Source organism: Aplysia californica, unplaced genomic scaffold (assembly GCF_000002075.1).
Source record: "Aplysia californica isolate F4 #8 unplaced genomic scaffold, AplCal3.0 scaffold00260, whole genome shotgun sequence".
Classification (NCBI taxonomy): domain Eukaryota; kingdom Metazoa; phylum Mollusca; class Gastropoda; order Aplysiida; family Aplysiidae; genus Aplysia; species Aplysia californica.
In genome coordinates this window covers 153,144-172,300 of record NW_004797530.1, presented here as the reverse complement: position 1 = coordinate 172,300, position 19,157 = coordinate 153,144, and the positions used below count along the sequence as shown (strand labels likewise).

General features: G+C 40.5%; 1 protein-coding gene across 1 annotated transcript in view; it reads left to right on the top strand.

Annotated features, from left to right (window-relative positions):
• Window positions 1-3,272: 3,272 nt before the first annotated feature.
• The window catches only part of LOC101848297 (di-N-acetylchitobiase), an 18,742-nt gene continuing 2,857 nt past the window's right edge, over window positions 3,273-19,157 (top strand). Inside the window, exons 1-6 of the mRNA XM_005100776.3 lie at window positions 3,273-3,680; window positions 4,604-4,748; window positions 8,655-8,866; window positions 14,092-14,260; window positions 15,329-15,435; window positions 17,883-18,041. Of these exons, the coding sequence (XP_005100833.1) occupies window positions 3,516-3,680; window positions 4,604-4,748; window positions 8,655-8,866; window positions 14,092-14,260; window positions 15,329-15,435; window positions 17,883-18,041 (957 nt within the window). The 5' untranslated portion in view covers window positions 3,273-3,515. The remainder of the gene's footprint in view (window positions 3,681-4,603; window positions 4,749-8,654; window positions 8,867-14,091; window positions 14,261-15,328; window positions 15,436-17,882; window positions 18,042-19,157) is intronic.

Genomic DNA, 19,157 nt, shown 5'->3' with positions numbered 1-19,157 from the left:
ACAAAATTGTACGCTTTTAGTAGGCTACAAGTACAGTTGTAATGGAACGTTTGTTCACAGCACAGAATTCTACAATTTTTCTGTTATCACAGTGTAGAATTCTGTGGTTTAGGGTGAACGCAAAATTTGTTGACACGCGCACCGGGTGAGAATAGCCACAAGACCCGCCTGCACTATTCTCACCCCGGGTGAGAATAGAGGTGGCCATTACGGATCCGTAGGTATTAATACGCACTAGCCATAACAGTTGGGGGTTTCAGGGGCGCAAGCCCCTGATAGTGGGGGGTTTAATTTTTAAAAACGAAGTGACTTTTTCTCCAAACGTTCTGGAAAATAAACTTGGAACTCTTTTCTCCTAACAGTTTCCGTTCTCAAGATGTTTTGGTTATTTGCGAGAGTTCGGGGTTATCTTTCTTTCTGCCATAGAAACATTTTTTGCATAGAATTCAATTGCTAGAGCTAGAGAATTTTTAAATGTTTGAATGTTCAGATACTTCATATATTTATGGTTGGGGCAACGTTCCTGGACTATACTTCATTTGAAAATGCCTTCAAAAGATGCTGCGAGAAAACAAGACTGCTCGACTTTGGCAGTAACCTATTTGGCATATATTAGTACAGTCCGTGCCGGCTTTAAGCACGTTTCGGACTCAAGCACGCTAAACGGCTCTTACTGAATTTTTGCAATATAAACTACACGCCTTTAAGCATGGTAACTTCGGCTTCAAGCACGCTTTATTTACAAGACAGTCAATACTTTCATGATGACCTATCGAAGTTCGAACACAGTCTACACCGCAGCAGTGAGTGTGTTAATTAAGAGAAACACAAAGAACGCAAGCGACGGAGACACACACTCACACGGGCGGAGAGGAAGGCAGAGAGATGCACACAGCCGTGCGCGTGGACATAGATCCAGCCTAGGGCAAAGCTACATACAGACGAATAAGATACAAAGAGAGTCAGGGAGACGAGAATTGGAGGCTGGCTGCGATTTCACCTTTGACCATCGCTATCAATTAATCCTGATTGTGTATCACGCGCGAGGTGGGATCAAGGCGGTGGTATGAATGTGGCACAGCGGGCAGTGGTACGCACAGGCAGTGTGTAGGCCTAGTGTGCTGTATCGTGACTGGCCGTCTAAATCAAATTTTTATTTCCCATTCGACCACAAAACAAAAACAAACAGGCAAACAAAAACTACCATGGTAGGTAAAAATAAGAGTGCACACTTTTGCGGGACCACTATATAGGCCTACTTACAAACAAAGGGAAATAGCACGGGAAATTTTCCACCTGAAAATCTCTGGATTATGTCTACTTCGCACTCAAGCATGCTTCGGCTTTAAGCACGCTTAAAAGCTTTCTCCCGATGACTGTGCTTAAAGCCGGCATGGACTGTAATAATAGTAATTTAGTCACCCCTAAAGCAAAAACTGTATCACAAAAAATCCCCCCCCCCCCAGTTCAGACCTTACACACACACACTCACAACATACACACACACACACACGCAGACTCTCTCTTAGGCACACACACGCACACTCTCTCTCTCTCTCTCGCACGCACACACACATACGCATGCACGCGCGACAGGCCACTCCATTATTAAAATCTCGAGAACAGAAACCGTTTTGAGAAATAGTGTTCAAGTTTATTTTCCTTAACGTTCGGAGAAATAGAGCCGGCCTTTAAAAAAAGCTCACAATTTTCACGTTTACATGGCAATCAGTTTCAGAATGGCTGCCAATGGAACAGCCTAGGAAGGCAAATTTCCAAAGAGCGCCCATTAAGATGCACTGTTAAAGTTAAGCGTTTTGAGTAGCTCCCTTTCTATTTGAAAAGCCACGTTCTGAATAGCACCCATGCTATTTGAAACGCCAGTACTAGATCTGGATCTAGATTATATCTAGTAGCCATCGTTTCTAACATAGGTTCTAATAATATTGTAGTTTTTCCTGAATTGTGGAAGCTTTCTGTTTCTTGAAACCTCCTAGAATTTGACTCCTCTTTTATGATGTTGTCTTATTCCGATCAATTTGGGTAGCTAGATCTAGATCTAACAATTGTTTCTGACTCTGACATTGTTTGCACAAAAGTAGTCTTGTTCATGATCTCTCATCATAATTATTTGAGTTTGAGCAAGTACCGTAAGTCAAAAGACGCTTGGATACAATAACAAGACGGTGCAACTCGATCTAAGCACTTGACTATTTCCTTGTCCACAGTGTCGTCATACAATACCTAAAAGTAAATTTCAAATATAAATTTGCTTCGCCAGTGTGTATACCATAATAATACTCTGCATCACAAGGGAATTGACCGCCAGAGGTACACACTAGAGTTCTACACACACATACACTTGGTGGCTGCTTGATTCTCTTTTCCACACTAGTCTTGTCTCTGAAATGACAGGTCTGAGGTGGCCTAGGACTAACGACCATTGGGGGGGGGAAAAACTTATGCCTACAGGGTCCTTGACTCTCAAATTGCTTTCTTTAGTTTTAATTTACGTACCTATGCCTACAGGGTCCTTTGACACTCCAATAGCTTCTTTTTACTTTGAATTTTTACATAAAGTGTAGATGGAGCTGTACATGTGGTTTCTACTCGTGAACCTCATTTTCATTTTTGTCAAACTTGGAAAGTTTTACAAAATACAAATGAAACAAAGTTTCCGAAGTCAAGAGAGGGTGTAAACTTCTGTCCTTCAGACTTTAGAAGTTGAAATTCTGGGTTTGGTGAATTGTTTTTTTTTTGTCTTCAGGAAGACAATCAATACCATTAATTGCAAACCAAGACACAGACAATGAATAAAAATCCACAATGGGTTTTTGGGGATCATTTTTAATTTCACTCCTGCACAGATGCACAGTTTTTAGAGACTACATCGTCATCTTTTTAGCTGTTTAACTCAATATTTATGTGAGGCATCTTGGTGAAACCAGACGCTCTTCACAATACTGAAATATAAATATAGCATTTTTCTTCCCGCTGGGTGATTTTTTAATCAAATTTTTGTTTTATGGCTGAACACCTCCTACTATAGTTATCATTTAAAAACACATTCACGAGTGGATTTTACGGAAAAACATTGAGTAAAGGTACTAAAAATGTAAATTTACAGTTTCCATGGAGCCTCCAGCTTTGGAAGTCACCAAACTTTGGCGACCATTTTCTTGCTAATTTTACCTGAAACGTGTGACCCCCACTTTCTTCAATCCAAAATACATATGTATCTCCATCTGTATTGAAGATAGATGGGTAATTTTTTCACAGAAAGCAAGACAAATGAACAAAGCTTTAAGATTAAAATGATACCGAAAACTCTATATGCCCAAAAATTGACGAACACCGGATTCCACCGTGTCGGGACACATGTAAGTCGTCCACCTGTCTATGACTAAGACGACCACTTTTCTTCTCAACAAGTTTGATTGTATATTCTTTCTGGTTTCCTCAGATTGTAAAAATATACCTTAGACTCATCCGACTTCATTGTCATAACCTTTGTCATGGGTACGTGGCACGTGTTTATGGAGGCTATGGTTGTTCTCCTGCTCGTCATGCCTGAACCATCTGTTGGCCGCTCCTGGTGGATGGGGAACACTGAAAACTTGTCTTGTCCTTGCAGCAGGCTTGAATGGTGTCAGCCGATCAGCACCAAGACTGAAAAGGAGGTTTGTTATGATTAAATTTTATGAAGATTTTTTCGGTTAACATTTCTTCTGCTTTGTGTGAGGTTTGTAAGTTGCTGTTTTATTAAGTTCTTTTGTTAGAATTTCTCCATCAGTAAGTGTAACTCTATTTTTTTCGTTTCATAAATATCTTTTGTTGGCCTTTCTGGCAATAGTGTAAAGTAAAGTTGTTCTCGCATCCGATCCGGACATTGGGGATTGCCTTGTTAGTGAGACAACTTCCAGGGCCTTTGGCATATTGTGGTAGGGTGACCAGTTCCTTTCCACGCACCTTTACTTCCCTAACTCAAAGTCAGGTACCCATTACTGCTGGGTGGGCAGGAGGGGGTGAAATAAATCCGAGTCTGAACTGGGGCTCGAACCCGGACTTTCCGCTTCGGTGACAAGCGCACTAACCGCTCCGCTACCGCACCCTCTTATATATATTATTATATATGAGGTATTTTGTTTCATACAGTACTTTGATAAAATCTCTCATGCTGTGAAAATGTGAGGTATGTTGTTGTATTAAGTTCTCTGGATGACATTTAGTTACCAACAATCCCATATTTTGCCGTCTCATATGAGAGGTGTTGCCGAAGTTTCATCAACGTTAGTGGTCAGTGGGCAATTTTTTAAAAAGTTGTATGTAGGAATGTGTGGCAATGGGTATTGAAAACTATGATTTCAACAGCTAGCATTACTAGCAGCAAGACTGTCCTGCGTAAAAAGAAATGCAATCAATAAGTGATACATAGTTCTAGAAGCACTGAGACTTAATAAGACTTTTGACACACACACACACGGTAACAGTTAATTTGTTTAAAAAAACTGGGCCCAACAGATAAAAAACACCAATGATGAGTTGAAATGAAGAAAAGCCTGCCAGTGGAGCCCACCGATCAGCCCATCTTTTTATTTTGCAGGTGTTTGCTTTTTCATTGAGGAATGAAGAAAGCCACTGGGAGCTCTTTGATTGGTCAAAGTTGACCACAGTGGTGATGTTTGGCTATGTAAACCAGAGCCTGATGTGTTTGGCCCACTCTCATGGTGTGCGTGCAGTTATTCTGGGTAAGTTGTTACTGCTATATACTGTGGAGTACGCTCACACTTAACTCTTTTATCTCCGCTGAGGGTTTTTCCCTCTCTTTCCCCTTTTTAATACGAAACCTGAGAGTTACATTCCCGTAACTAAACTTTAAAAAAGGAACCTGTTTTGATAGTTCATCGGGGGCTCTCATGTCCTAGAGGTTAAGGTGCTCGCCTCTCTTTCAAAGGTCCCGGGTTTGAATCCAGGTAGCGACGGAAAATTTTTTTTCTCTAAAATTGTCTCCTTTCACCTCCTTTCCCGCTCTCTAGCAATGTTCTGTCATCTGCTTTCGTCTCCACTTTCTGCCCCCACCCCCTCACCTCCTTTGCCCCCTCCCCTGGGCTCCTGAATATTTCTACAGCCTTCTACTCCTTGGCTCCTTACTGCTGTCTTTCAGCCACCCCCCTGATCTTCTGGTAGAAAAGATCTACACATAACCTTCTCGGACAAGGGCAAAAAATCGTGGAGGACCCGTGTGCATGTTAGGCATGTTAAAGATCCCTCGGTGGTCTAATATTGATAAGAGTAGGCTTCAGCTGCCACCCAGTCAAAATTCAAAATTTCCAATCCATTTAAAATGTTTGGTGTGTCCCGCCCGTTCATATGACCTTATGCAGTGGCGAGCACCGGAAAACACTTTCCAAAAAAAGAAAAGATAGTTCATGAAGTGAAAGAACTCCTAGCAAGAGAGATGAAAGCTAATTTAATGCTGTCGTTATTTCTCCTTTCACCTCATCGCCTGCTCTCTAACCATGTTCTGTTGTCTGCTTTCATATCTACTTTCTGCCCCCGCCCCCTCTGAGCTCCTGATTCTTTCTTCAGCCTTTCTACTGCTACCCCTTGGCTCCTTCATTCTGCTGTCTTTCATCCACACCCATGATCTTTGGGTCGGTAAGATCTGGGACCTAGCCTTCTCGGATAAGGGCAAAAAATATCGGTGGTCTTGTGTGCAAGTTGAGCCCGTTAAAGATCCCTTGGTGGTCAAAATCGATTAGAGTAGGCTACGGCTGCCACCCGAGCAAAATTCAATATCAATTCCTACCAAACTAAAAATGTTTAATGTGTTCTGCCTGCTTGCTCATATAACCTTTTGCTGTCACAAGTGCCATAAAACACTTACAAAAGAAAACAATTCCTGGCCTGCCAACTGTCGTAAACTTTTTGGACCCCCCGCGGCAGTGCCACTGACTGTAGTGTCTTTAGGCCATTCCCAAAGGGAACTGCTGCTTTTTCTTTCCTCATCCTTACTATTGTCATTTTCCTCTACTTCTTTTGTATGTTTATCAATCTCTTGTGATCAGTTATTTTTGGGGTGCCTTGATAGGCGAAGCAGACCTTGTGCTGTTGAAGCTAGAGAGGTGGGCAGAATAATAAGTCTGATTCCCTGTAAAGACTTCTCTGTTGACACTCACCCCTTGGCGCTCATATGACCTTATGCAGTTGCGAGCGCCGTAAAACCTTGTACTATTAAATTTAAAAAAAAAAAAATTCTGGGACTGTCCCAGACTCGGCAGTTGGGAATTTGAGAACCATGTCACTGACACTACACCAAAACCAGTCCCACTTGATGTAATTTTGTTTGTAGGTACGTTATCTGATGTTTTAACGTTGAATGTCTTGAATTGGGATTTGTAAAAGTTGGCATGCATGCATGCTATTCTCTTAATATTATTATGTCTTTGGCTGAATTTGGTGTTGATAGTTTGGTAGTTAGGTTGACAGATTCTTAATTGTAAGGTCGCAGGTTCAAATCCAGGTCTAGGTCTGATGTTGTATCCTTGGGCAAGGTTTTTTACATAAATTTTCTTCACCTCACCCCGGTAAGAATGAGTACCCACCTAATGTCAGTGAAAGATCTTGTCAGTAGCCTCTGTGTAAGTGTTAAGGCTCTTGTAAGATGGTATTTGTACTGAATGGTTCCCAGGGAGCTAAGAAAGTTTTAGAATGTTGTAGGGTCTGTTGAAGTATAATAATTATGATGTTCACAGTGTTTACTTTGTAGTTGTGATATGCGCTCTATATAACAACAGTTACTGTTATTATTATGGTGTTGGCTTTTTGTAAACATACATCTCATCAACATTATTCCACTCCTGATTTATTTCTGTTTGTTGTGTTGTTGTTTTTTTTCCCTCTCACTTAAAGACCTGTATTGTTCTACTGCGCTTCACATGTTATGGTATGCTCTGAGTTTTTTCCACACAAGAAGGAGAAGATTGCAGTGTCTATCACTCACTTACAATCTGTTACACATATATTTCTGTTGCTCAAGAAGACTGCTGTCACATGGCATTAGCAAAGTAATGTGGCAATACTGCAAATGTCTCTCTGTGGGTGGTTGACATGTGCTCTGGTGCGGTTTGCTCCTTCTTTCAGGACTTCTATCGTCCTAATCTCTCGTTCTTCTTTTTTGTGTTTGTTACTCTCTTGTAACACCTCTATTCCTCGGCATTTATGTGACCTTATTGTGTTGCAAATGCCGTAAAACTATTACTTAAACAAAGCAAATGTCTCAATGTCAAAGTTGCTCTTTTATTTGTTTGTTTGGTTATTCATGTGCTAATATGTATACTTTTTTTGTTGTTTGTTTGTGTTTGACACATAAAGTGACACATGAGTTTCAAATATGTGGAGTGCTTTTATGAGAGATTTAGCCACTACTGTCAAACCTGCCTTAACGGAAACCTGTCTTAATGGAATCTCCCCACTCCCGCCTTGATATATTTCTCTTTAATTACCTGTATAACTGAGAAACCTGTCCGACGTGGAAACGGAAAGAAAAATCCGCTCCCTTCTGAGGGTTTCGCCTGTCTAAGTTGGAAAATGCTTTGCCTGCTTAGCCCTGATTTGAAACAAAACTCGTAAGTTTGGTTCCGCCCACTCTAAATGGCCATGCTGCTAGACGAGGAAGGGGAGTAGGGGTGCAATTTGGGGGTAGATGTTACCCCATCTTGCGAGCCCTGAGCGATGCAGATGGTCAGGGTAGCGTGGGTGTGAAATCTTACGATTGCCCGTGAGAGTGCTTCAGTGGCGAGCCACTACAGAAACTTTCCTGGGTAGCCAGAAGCAAGAGATGTGAAATTAGTTTGACCAATGCCTGCCGCCCTAATCGTACGGCCAGCTTAGAAAAGAGTTCCTCGAATCGTTGTTACATGAATGCAGTGAGGGGTGGCTCTGGTTGACTGTGCTTGTTACACCAATGGGTGGGGCTATGGATGGAAGCAAAGGAGATGTTCAAACGTTTGTTTTTAATAGGTCAAACAGTGGTCCTATGAAAGGCAAGCACTGGTGGTAATTGGATAAATAAGAGTGACGCATGTCATTATCTGACAGGATAGCAGTTGAGAGATGTGAAGTTTTGACCACTGCTTGCCAATCAGGCAAGTGATCCTTGATCCCTCCGCTGGGCCTTTGAATCTCCCCCTAAATTTCCCTGTCTAAGACGGAATTTTTTTCTGGCTCTCTTGCGATTCCGTCTTGCGCAGGTTGGACTGTATTTCTTATTCAGTCTTTAACTGAAAGGTCAGTTTATCACAAAATTGATATAATTTGAACATTTTCTGTTGAGATGTATATTCCGAGTTGTTCTTGACCCTGTTTGAGTTTGATGCTACAGATTATTTAGTGGTTTTGGGATGAAATATATGGTGGATGGGGCAGGCTAAAAGGAGAACAGAGAGAGAGGAAAAATGTTTGATTTTTATGTGTTTGTCTATGTCAAGAAATATTATTCAGTACCGAAGTACTCAGTTTGAATCTTTTGTTGTGAGATATCTCTATTGAGTTTGCATTTGTGTGATAATCATAGTAGCCTGCAGGTCTCCCCCCTATTGTTGGATGCCTTGTTGCAGTTTAAATCATTATCATGTACGTATGTCTGTCTATAGGTGAAATCAGCACGTCTGAAATGGTGTCACCAAGTCTTCGAAAAGAATGGGTTAAAGAATTGTTGACAAAGATTAGTGAAAATTTCTTGGACGGTGTGAACTTTGACTACGAGAATGAAGTACTGAAGAATGAAACAATGATCAGGGATGCCTACACAAGCACTGTCCGTGAGACGAATGATGCACTGAAGGCTGTGAATCCAAACTATCAGGTATGTTCTCTTTGGAAAATTTACTGATTGTACTACTGACTTTCAAGACTAATTGAGAGTTTCTGTTTGTGCCCTTTTATTCAAAGTGACAGCAAGTTTCTAATATAAATTTTAAAAAATTTGTGGTCATACATACTTACACACACTCTATTCAACAAGTGCATACATGTACTCAGTCTGGCTTATATATCTATATATTTTTTTGGACTCAGAATAAAACGTTTTAGTTACGAAAATGTGAAAGAATTTTAATTGATCCTGAATTAGGATTCTTTGCTCTTTTTTTTTTTGTGTTGCAAATCTGAAATCATTCTTTTGTAAAAGTGCTGTAAAGCAGATATGGGTATCAGAGTCTAGATTTCCACATGCAGGGATGGCTTGTGATCTGTAGAAGGTACCGGCTGTCTCTCACATTGACACCCCCCGCCCCACCCCCATACACACTACACACAGACACATACTGTCAATTTATTTTATACATCTTCACTATTTCTCCTCCCCCCCCCCACACACACACACAAACTGCTGCACTAGGGAACAGCGACTAGTGTCTTATTATATTTCTTTGGTACAGTTTATCTTTACATAATCTCCTACCGTATCAAATTCAGCTACACCAGATATGTTTCATTTTGTCTCGATTTTCAAGTTTGAAAAAAGGGCTTACTTGTACAAAGGACTAGCTTTAAAAACAAAGTTTGTTCACTCACACTGTTGTTATGAGATTTGGGGGGGGGGGGTGTTCTCAATAAAGTGAATAACAGTGTCTTTCCTCCACGTCGCCATACTGTACAGTGACAGTGCAGTGTGAAGGCCTAGTAGCTGTAACATCAGATGCACAATGCAGTGTGTGACCATTTTACCTGACTTCAAATTCAAAATTGACCACTCAAAGACAAAATTTTCAAAAGTTTAGATATATGGCATCAAATCAGGTTCCACGGGAGCCACTTTGCATATTTTGACACGCTGATTCCAAAAATCAAAATCAGTTTTTAGCTGCGATAAATATTTTAATAAATTTTACAAGCAAAGTTTAATCCTGCAAATTTCAAAGGGATTGTGTGTCACAGCTCACCTCTCCCAATGAGATTAGTTAAAACTCACAGCAGTTGTCCTTCTTCGTTGTAATAAGAAACTGCTACATGATGCAATCTTGATAAAATACTTCTTTTTTTGCAATCTTCTAAATCCAGCAATGCGAGTCATTTTGTCAATTTTGATAGGCTGGTTCGGAATTTGATATTATTTTTAGGATAGAATGTAGCTTTCAATAAGTTTATAAACAAAAATTTTCTGTCAGGGGGCCGCATCGATACCATGATAAATGCCATCAGAGACCTAGCAATGTGTAAACGAGACAGTACAGCTTGCGGCGCTGTCTGTTACAACCTGTGCTTCACGCAGCATAAGCGAAGAGAGCTGTTCTATATATAGCCTAGGGCAGTAAACATACTTGCATTAGGCCTGTTATTGTTCTAATATAATGGGTGAACAAAACCAGGTTGTTAGTAGTGTACTCTGAGGTTCCAAATAAAGAGGGGGGGGGGGGTACATTTACCAGATATTTAAAAAAGGGGGGAAGGACTTCCGCAACGAGCGACCACCCCAACAAACTCAATAAAGAAGAGACCTAGATCTATCCTTAACCTTAACCCAAACCCTAACCCAAACCTTACCCCTAGATCTACCCCTACCCCTAGCCCTTTATTATACTCTGTCTCATATTTTTCTTGTCGCTCGTTACGGAAGTCCTCCCAAAATGGGGGGGGGGGGCACATTTGCCGGTTAATAATAGAAGCAGTTCACATACATTTTGGGGGGTTGCGAAAGAGTAGGCCTACTTCTACTTAGTTTTTACACATGCTTATTGCGAGGGATATTATTATATAAATTAATTACAGAGATATAATTTTAAAATTTTTATTTGCAAGTTTTAAAAGAGATCCAAGAGAGGGCCTGGTTATAGGCTACCTGCTGCACATCTTTTTGCTCCGACTTTTTCAGGCGAAAAATTAAAGAGCGGGTGGGGGAGTGGGAGGAAGCCTAGATCTAAAACCTAGATTTACAGTAGATCTATCTACAGGGTGATAAAAAAAAAACTACAACTTTTTTTCTGAATATCTCGCACAAAAATTGTCCTGGAATGCTGTAATCTTGAACATACATAATTCATTCTAGGGGAATTTGTTTGACGTAAAATCCACGAAGAAGAAACTTATTATGAAAACGGAAATGGCTTTAAGAAAAAAGCACCCAAAAAACGCAAAGTTGACCAATTTTTTAAAATCTTGTAAAGGAAGTGAAAAGATTGGTTGATCTTTTTTTAAATTTTCTCTTTAACCTTTAATTTTCCTTCCCTGTGACATTTAAACAATATTTAATTTCTTTTGCAGAGTTAAAAACAAATAACAATTTCATTCTGAAATTCCTAGTAGCAGTGGTCTACATGCCTTCCTTTGGACTCAACACATTTTTACGCGTCATACGAAATGTTCTATGGCGCCCAAACACAAGGACCTGCAAAACCGTGAGAGTTTAGAGCCACATAGACTGTATATATTCAGTATGAAGTGGCTTCTAGAGACAACAGGGAGTGGGGTGCCCAAAAGACAGCATTTTTGGAGTTAACATATCCCACAGGATGAAAATGGGCTTTGCACTAAACCAAATGTCATCGAGCAAATGATCCTGCTTTTCAAGACAATTGAGGAATCATGAACACATTGCCATGCTCTGATCCATGTCACCTCGGCTTAGCGAAGATTAAAATGGCACAGTCGTAGCTTAAGATCTGCCATGAGAATGCAGAATGTTGAGGTGTAGGAAAGTCCTATCTGCAGATTGTCTACAGACAGATGTCTCATTGGACTCGACTACTGAAATTTGCACCCTGGTGACATTTAATGGGCCGTGCTTGGTGCGTGTTCGACCTGAAGTGGTCATTTGTAAAGGAAATTTTTAGTTCTGATTTATTATAGATCCAAACTGCCAGAAATTCTCTTCTCTTGACATCAAAGGACTTTAGGGCATCAAAGCATTTTTCCATAACGTGCACAGAACTTACGAAATGTCAAGGATGGTGAGTTTGTGGAGAGGTAATGTTCAATACAAAAAGCTCTCTGCTCTTTACTAAACGAAGCCATGATTTCAGTAGGCTAACAAAATTTGGGAAGAATAATATCTGCTGACTTCTGTTGACTTGTTAGTAGAGTTGGGTCGCGAGCGCGAGAACGGAACTGAATCGCCACTCTTCCCTGCGGAACGCAATTCACTTCAACGGAACGCGGAACAGTATCGCCTTCCATTTCCCGATTCACTCCCCAGTCGCTGTCACCACCTTGTGGCTTGTTTGTAACTTACTGCTGGGTCGTGAGTCGAGTCACGAGCGCAAGAACGGAACGGAACACTTAGTATGGCGCCCCTTATTTTACAAAAGATGGCATAGTCCAACCCCCCTATTAAAACAAAATGAACGGGTTCCAACAAATAGAAGGAATTTTATGGAGCCATTGTTTTAGTTTAGCAAATCATGAGGAGGGAGGGGGGGTGAATTTATAGGGGTCGCTTATTGAGTTCAGTATAGCAGCGCAACGAAGGGCGGGGGACGGAGACGATGGTGGGACAACAAGAGTGGGACTCGCGAAGTGGCGTTGATATGACACTGTTACGTTTCATGCTTACAACGAGCCCGAGACTTACTGTTCCACGAGTGCTCGCGTACTCACGATTCATTGAAGCCGACTGAATCGTGAATCGCCACTCTCAGATTTGGCGAGCAGGATCCTCCTTTACTTGTTAGACTGTTATAGCTTGCAATATGGCGCGATTGTTGCAACTTTTAGTGGTAGGCCTAATACGAACTGGTGCGTCATGCTATGAAAATGGTGACAAGGTTGAAAATGGGTTGTTTCTTTAATGAGCCTTAAAGAGCAAAACCATTTAATGGACTTATCTAAAATAAATATCAGACAAATTCCTTTTGGTTTCCAAATGTTGTTTTCAAATGTGAAATGCAAAACTTCAGTATGGAGGGAGATATTTACAAAACAAGTTGTACAGGGGTTTTTTTTTGGTTCACCCTGTATATCTAGATATAGATCTACTTAAAAGTTACAACACACACTTTCATTCATAGTGAATATAAAAGGTGTGTGTTTTGAAACACATCTTCACTGTATAATGCGCTATTTAAGCTTTATCTACTTATCCACCAGTTGGTTTACCTTTCAGGGTCTTTAGGAAAACAATAGAAAGCTAATTCTGGTTGTCTATTTTTAAAAATTAATGCAGTTTATTGCACACCACTTGCAGTGTGTGTTCTTAGAATCAGCCATGTTTGTTTGAGTTTACGGCCCCTGTTCCTGTTGCCCGGGATTGGTCAGATTCGCGATCTGGCCCAAGCTGTACTGTCTCGCTTACGTATCTAGGTCTCTGATATACCACCATGATGAGGCATTGGCTTACGGCAGTTGCTGTACCCTCAGAAATATTTTTTCCCTATTTAAAAAAATAGTGTCGCTGTTCCCCAGTGCTCCAACACAAACGCGCATGCGCCGTGCACACACACACACAAACTCTCACACACACACACTCACACACACACACACACACACACACACACAAACAAACACACACACACACATAGATATATGTTTGTGTCCATTGACCAACATAATGTTATGGCTTCAATATGATCCTGAAGAAATAATTTTTATTGATGAATTGATGCTGTACCAGTTACTTTTCCATGTAAATTAAATCTAGATGCAATGCAGCATACTAAACACACAAACACTGAGCAAAGTTAGCTCACTACAATCTCTGTTTGTGCCCTGTGGGCAATTTTTGAAATCGCTGGCTTAGAGGGCAGTGTTCGCACGTTGAGTGGCACGTAGTGGAGTCAGTGACAGGAGGGGTTGACAACAAAGTTGCGAGTTAGAGTCAATGAAACAGAGATAGAGGAAAGAGTCTTTGTAGTGCGACAACACATCAATGAGCCCGTATCATCTTTTTTTGGGGGCCTCCAAATCAGCAAAGTGGTTTTACAATGTTGATCAATGTAAGATACGATTTACTTGAAACAATAGAATTTATTATCAGCATTAAGTCTGGCGTATCCTCTGTATAGACAAAAAGTGGCCGGCTCTGCTGGTCTTGCCCAGTTAACGAACTGCCCCTGTCCTCATGACTGGATGGGTCATCCCTTACTCTTGTCTCTCCAGGTCTCTGTGGATGTGGCCTGGAAACCTAATGTGGACAGTCGCTTCTTTGATTACCCTGGCTTGGCTAATGCTTCTGACTTTCTATTTGTGATGGCGTATGACGAGCAAAGCCAGATCTTTGGGGAGTGTGTGGGTGGGCCCAACTCTGACCTGAGGAGCGCTGATCTAGGTAAACTTAGCAAACCTGTCAACTAGTGTGGTATAATTGAAGTCAGTCCCTTTTTTCCCATTAGTTCAGTTGAAATCCTGATTGGATGCAGAACTTTTTTTTTTTTTAGTCTTTCAGATAGTCTGCTGCCTACCTCTTTAAATGTAAGTCCTCTCAATAATGTGTGGTGTGTTTATTACTGTGATTTGAGCTGTTTTAGTGATATTACACCTTTGTGATGTCATGGATTATAAAAATTATAATCCTACATTATTTTTTTTAGTTTACCGATGGAATCGAGTCATACAAGCATTGCTTGAAATACGATTTAAAATGTATTGCTATGGAAAATTGTGAACAGTTCCTTTTTTTATTCCACAATTTTTTTGGTGCAAGGCTTTTTCTGTTTTTGCAATTTAAGAGTTAGCATGTATGAATTCATTGTTTGTTTGTTTTTTCTGGAACTGTCTCAAGGAAAAAATAGTAATAATAATGAAAATAATAGTTAAAAAAATATGACAGTGAAAGTTATAATATAAATGTGATGATAATCATGGCGGTAGTTGTTATAGTTATAAAATCCACTTACATTGCACCTACTTTGAATGTTACCCTTTAACTACTTGAAGCTTTATCGTCAGAAGTCATTAGATGTCCATAGGCCAGAGTTTATATATATGATTGCTCGTAGTATTTGCCTTTTTCTGTGCTTCTACCAAGTGTGTGATGCCTGAGACCATTAACGTAAGATTAAGGATTAGGAGAACTATTTACAGTCAAAATAAAAAAACTAAGACAACCCACTGATGTAGATCTACATGAAGCCCATAAAAGGAACAAATTGAACTGCCAGAGATGGAACAATAAAACAAGTAGGATAATCTTGACGTTGTGCTTTCATAAAGAATATTTTGAAGTGATCAGTTGCTTTTTGGTTGTTTTGGGTTTTTTTAGGGGGAGGGGGGTGTTTGTTTTTTGTTACGAACAAATTTAAGCACCTAAAGCCACTTTGACATAGGTTCCAGGCAGTTAAAGTTTTTGTTGTTATCAATATTGTTATCATTTTTATAACCATTCTATACACATTAGGTCTGGAGATTTATATGAGAGACCCAGCCTATAGGATTGCCCCAAGTAAACTGGTCCTAGGGTTACCATGGTATGGCTACTCGTATGAGTGCATACAGCTGAAAGGGGTAAGTTATCCAATATTGTGAGCTTTCTCTCTTTTGCTGTGTATCCTTTGTTGTACCTTAATCCCGAACAATTTTATGATACTGTAACTCCGATGAGTTGGATGTACATTTTCAGTATTCCTTTCCTCTGTATAAACATCCCCCCCTCCAGCCCTTTTAAAGAGTTTTGTAATGCTCACCACTGCATAAGGCGGGTCCCAGAGTGGCTCTGTAGGTCTGACCTGAAGCTCGCCTAGCACACACCGTCCTAATAAATACTGTACACTACGTGTGCTTGAGCAGCGTCGTAGTGTGGTTTGTCTGTTATCAGCGGAGCTTGTGACGCTTCAGACATGCTATATAGCAGTGTTATAAAACGTGTCTAGCACGCAGCCTCGCTTCGTGTTCATTTTCTACAGAAATTCTTCTCAGGTCATCAAAATCAGCAAGAAGTTAGTATTATTAGGTGCTTTACTAATTAGATATTGATGCAAGCCAGTGGCGGTGGGTGAACCAAAATTTGGGAGGGGTTAGGTTGCTTCCGCTTTTTTACCACAAAATAGCAAGCAATACGACCTAAACAGTACGGATTTCTCTTTAGTCACGGTGAGCCACGGCATTTTGAGAACCATTCAAACGAGAAGAGTCACCTTTGTCTTCCATCTCTTTGTTCTAAGTTAGATTTTTCTGGATGAAAAAGTTTCCTTAAAAGTGGAAACGACGTGGCTTACTACTGTCAAATCTCAGCGGCACAAACATAGACATGTACACACAGCACTTCAAACATATTCTGTCTATGAGATGGATTAGGCCGTGTAGTCGCGGTAAGTAGAATGCTCTTAACAAAGGTCCAAGTCCAATGAGAACGTAGGTATATGTGTCAGTTTAGGAAAGTGTGTCGTAAACTTTCACCCCATTATCAGGGCCAGGAGACCGTGAGCCCTCAGGACAGTGTTATTTTTACCAGTCTTCTCCCTTTTTACAAGAAGAGTTTCATTACGGAAAGGGCGTGGGAATGGGCTCATCCTTTGCTGAACCCTAAAGACATTTGATTGACTGTTAGGTTTCTTTAGTTGTAAACAGTGACTGGATAAATGAGTGGGCCACCAAGGTGATCACTCTGTGTTCATTGCGCGCGATCATAACGGCTTCAACTACTTATTTCGTTCGTTTAGAAACTTTCATTTACTTTGGGATAGAGTGGGGGAGGGGGGCTCAAGCCCGCGACCCCTTCACTACTCACCGCCACTGACGCTAGCATCAACACTTGACTACAAAATCCCAAGAAATGCACTTTATCATACATTAAAATTTCCAATCGAAAGGTTGACCTAGTTTTGACTGTTCATTTACATTTGTAGGCCTGTGTGCTTCTAGGCTAGAATTTAGAACTACTAGATTTATAGTTCAGGAGTTGAGATGCGGAGAGATGTCCCTAGAAAGGCCTAGATTTTAGATATATAGATAGTAATTTACATCTGATCTATATTTCAATTTGAAGTATTCACCTCAGAATCTATCTAGATCTAGACCTAGATCTATTTAAATATCTGGTGTGCAGTGTCCGTAGACAGATCTCGAAGCAAGGCTAGGTAATGATGAAAGAATATCGTACCGTGTGATGATGAGGAGATTGGAATTATAAAAGAAGGAAAACAGATCAAAGGAGCGAGGAAACAGGATTGAAGCAGAGACTGCGTATACAATTCTCGCACAGGGTTCCCACAGGTCTTTAGAAAAGTCCTTAGTTTTTGTCTAAACAAAATTAAGGATGTAAAGTCATTAATTTTTTACCGTGGGTTGTCACGTCCTTAAAAGGTCCTTTCATTTGGCAATATTTGTCAAAATAAGGTCATGGAAATTGTGGATTATGTTCCATCAACGCTGTTGCATTGCATGAACTTGGCAGTAAAACATCGCGCATGGCACACAGTAGGCCAGCATAGCAAGGCAGACCCGTCAGTTGCCAGAAGCCAACCCTCAGTGTGGCTGTGCTGACACACGGCGAGCGTGTCTCGCGCTAGCCCAAGCCCAATTACAGACCTACAGAGCCACTTTGGGACCGGCCTAAGGTCTTATGAGGATGGGGGACACATTAACCACTTTTAGTCTTGGTATTTTGAATTTTGCTCGGGTTGCGGCCGTAAAGTACTCTTATCGATTTTGGACCACCAAACTTGCACATGGGACCGTCAAGATTTTTCGCCCTTATTCGATAAGGCTAGGTGTTAGATCTTATCTGCCATAAGACATGGGGTGTGGCTGAAAAACAGTAGCAAGAAAGAATACCAAGGAGTAGCAGCCCTACATTCTATGGTTTAGATAGCTTTGTAGAATATTTGAGTGACAACATTAAAAAATTTTTGAACAGACAATGTTCATGTATTTATTTCTGTGTTTGCGCTCTTCTCTTCAACTGTTCTTGAAAGAATGTAAGATTTTTGTGTCATATATCTTGTTGCCTGCAGGACAGTTGCTTCATCAAGAAAGTTCCATTTAGAGGAGTCAACTGCAGTGACGCAGCAGGAAGACAGTATGATTATGGCCTCATCTATGAAGTGTTGATGACCATGCCAGAGAGATACAAATGGAATGCTTCTAGTTCTACACCGTACTTCACATACACGGTAGGATCTTCTCTTCTCTTTCTCTTGTCTGTTTTTTTTTGTCAACTAAACGTGCATGTGGAGAAAGGTCCCAGTCACCAGAAATTTTGGATATTGAAATAAGGGGATGTTCTTGTAGCAATTTTGATGCTGAACACGCTGATATTTTAAATTTTCAAATATCTTGAGTAGTTCTGAAGATATGCTTCGTTTTATAACCCAAGGTGTAAAAACAAAGTTTGAAGAAAAACAGCTTTAACCCTAGTATGTTGACCCAATTTCTAGCACATATTTAACCGTTGGTGAAGTACTACATGTTGCAAAAATAATTGATTTAAAAATATAACACTTGAAATATTATAAAATCTTTGAATATTGTATTAAGAAATGATTAAACGTGTGTTTTTTTATGGAACTAAATTTTTGACATGGTTCAACTTTTATGGCCTTTTCACCCCATTGCCCAAAAATGGTTTTGCCGACAACTAGGACCTTTCTGCAGGCACACGCACAAATTTTGTTTGTTAAGAAACATGAGAGCTTTTGCTACAGAGTTTTTCCTCGGGCACTTCTTTTTCTACAGTTGTCTCTGCCTAAATACACGCTGTACAAATGCACATTCCGCTAAAACGCACGCTTTCATCATCTGACAGGTTTTTGCTATATAATTTAGAAGTACAAACGTACGGTCACTCCCTTTAAACGCACACTCCGATCCGCGAAACACGTCGCCAGGTAAAATTTCACTACAACCTGCACAGCTTACATAAGACGGTTCTAGAAAACAGGATATTTGGTGAGACTGCCCCTCACGTGAGACTGAAATGTTTTTTGATTGTTCACTGGAAATGCATCTTTGAGAGAAGATTTCTGACTGGTGTTTAGGTGACTGCATTGTTTATAACGTACTTGTTTAACGAATCACAAGAGAAATGTTTCTCTGAATGTAGAGATATGATTCTGATGTCGTCCATGAATAACTGAATAATTTACTGTTGGGAGTGGTCGCTTGGAAAGCCATGTGGCTGTGCCGTTATCTGTATGACTATGACTACCACCAACTGTTTCCTCTTGGGCTATCTGTCCCTGACATGTTATGGTGCTTATAATTACATTGAGTCTGTCTTTCTGCCCCCC